This window comes from Mytilus edulis, chromosome 9 (genome assembly GCF_963676685.1).
Source record: "Mytilus edulis chromosome 9, xbMytEdul2.2, whole genome shotgun sequence".
NCBI classification, from domain to species: Eukaryota; Metazoa; Mollusca; class Bivalvia; order Mytilida; family Mytilidae; genus Mytilus; species Mytilus edulis.
Window position 1 is genome coordinate 57,147,621 of NC_092352.1, and position 2,276 is coordinate 57,149,896.

The 2,276-nt window shown below is 32.8% G+C and overlaps 1 protein-coding gene across 1 annotated transcript; it reads left to right on the top strand.

Annotated features, from left to right (window-relative positions):
* The first annotated feature begins 581 nt into the window (after window positions 1–581).
* Window positions 582–1,801, top strand: LOC139490067 (G-protein coupled receptor 35-like). The gene has a single exon (XM_071276918.1). The coding sequence runs from the start codon at window positions 590–592 to the stop codon at window positions 1,799–1,801; it is 1,212 nt and encodes a 403-aa protein (XP_071133019.1). The 5' UTR covers window positions 582–589.
* The last annotated feature ends 475 nt before the right edge of the window (window positions 1,802–2,276 follow it).

A 2,276-nucleotide genomic window follows, 5' to 3' on the forward strand; every position in this document is an offset into this window, starting at 1 on the left:
AATATGTTCTGTTAATAAATTGTCTGCCTATTTGAATCTATCCGATTTCAATTTCTGAAAAGCACCTACATCGACTTCCTTAATCATTTCAAACTGTGTTGTCTAACACGATGAAGACTGATTCACTAGTATTTGCTGTAGGCGTAGATCATGTTTTCATGGAAAATTGGAAAAAATTGAAAACAGATTCCATAATAACACCTGTTCCTTTTACAAAAATCAAATAACACTAAAAGCAGCTATTCATTTCCAATTTAGGATAGACTAAATGAGCACAAAGACACTCATGCTTAGAAAATTAGCATAACTAGTCCAGGTTTTGTTTTTATGATAACAAGAATAAACAACTGTAAAAAAAGTATATTTTTTCAGGAAAGGACAATTTATACACTTCTACAAATGTATAACTAAAAAACTCAACTTTCAAATTCACAAAAAACGTTTACAGAAAATGACGTCAACAAAAGAACAATATTGTTTCACAAATGAGAGATATTTTCCTCTTTCACTTTTATGAAAAATTAGAGTTGTTACAACATTCCATTCACACTTTTTAATGTATATGTTTTTTTTCAGGATTCCAAGTAAAATGAATGATACAGATTGTCAATATGGTTTTGAAGTGATAGAAGGGATTACCAATGCTACCGAGATTGACAAACAAGCATGGCCTTGCGAACTGAGAGTATTCTGGGTGGAGATATATCCTTTCGTGACCTTGGTTCGTGGTCTTCTGTCATATGGTACAGCTTTTATAATTGTACTCGGTTTATTATTCAATCTTACCTCTCTATTGGTCTTGACCAGGAAGCACATGCGAAAATCAACAATGAATTTGTATCTCTCCGCTCTTGCCATATATGATTGTCTTGCTTTGACTATGAACTTTATGATTGGAGTACTCCGAGGCCAGAACAAACATATCAACAAAGATTTCCAGGACCATGAAGATCTCTGTAAATTCCATGGCGTTATAGTAGAGGTGTTTAATCTACTATCGATCTGGATCATTGTTTCGTTTACAATTGAAAGGTTTATCATGATTAAATTCCCACTCAAAGGAAAGCAACTGGTGACACCAAGACGTGCAATTTACGTGATAATTGGCGTATCCCTAGGAGTTCTTGTCTTCTCAATGCACAAAATTGCAGTTTCTGGATTTGAAGGGGATTCTGTATTTGGATATGCAGCCTGTAAAACGAGAAGAGCTATATTTGTAGAGATAATATATTTCTACGTAGCTTTCAACACATGGTTTCCAACTCTAACAATAGTAACACTAAATACATTAATTCTTCTAGAAATACGAAGGAACAAAAAGAAGAGAGCGCAAATGACAACACAGTCAATGTCAAAGTCTGACGAAAAAGCAACGAAACTTCTGTTACTTGTTTCATCTGCATATGTTGTGCTCGTCCTACCTCTTGGATTAATTCAATCCACGGAACTTATATGGAATAATACTCAGAAGGTTCTTCCATCAAACCCAGACTATATTTACTTCATGTCGACAAAAATAAAGTTAAAATGGGCAAGAGCATTTTTCTTTTTCTTTTACCAGTTGAATTTCGCCGTCAACTTTTTCTTATATGTATCGTCCTCATCTGCAACAAGATTTCGGGCAACTCTGAAGATACTATTAGGTATTAAGGTTGATCAGCAAGAGATGACATGGAACAATACTATGAAATCAAGAGCAACCAAAATTAATTCTGTTGCTCCCGCACCATCTGAGGACGGACCTTCGAACAGAGATCTACAATTGAAGAAAAAAGAATTCCTTCCTGAAAGTGAAGCATGAAACGGATAATATTAAATTAAAAAGCAAATTGTATTAAGAAATAGTATTCCTATTTATATGTTGTTTTTATTTCATCTAGTATTATGTAAATATGTCATTATACATGTAGATAATTGTTATTTTAGAAGCTATAAAATGTATTATAATTTTGCAGGTAATTTGAAAGCTTAAAATATAATTTTAAGTATTGAAAAAAGATGGCTTAGAGCTAAAAGACTGCAATTTACATGAAGTCTTGTTCCATTTTTAATTGCAATGTAACCAGGCACTTCTGTACTGACACAAGATTAATAGCAATCTTTTTTTATGTTTTGTTTATAAATTTTAGAAAGTTTAACATGGTTAAAGAAACTTAGGTTTCAACTCCTTCATGAAAAGTTGAACTTTGATTGATATACCAATTTTGTTTCAGCCAATTTCAGTCAGATAGCTATGCAGCAGTGTCGCTTCTACTACATCTCTGACTTTCAAATAT

What these genes read in the sequence shown, in the direction of transcription:
- LOC139490067 (XM_071276918.1), top strand. Translation starts at nt 590, where the DNA reads ATGAATGATACAGATTGTCAATATGGTTTTGAAGTGATAGAAGGGATT.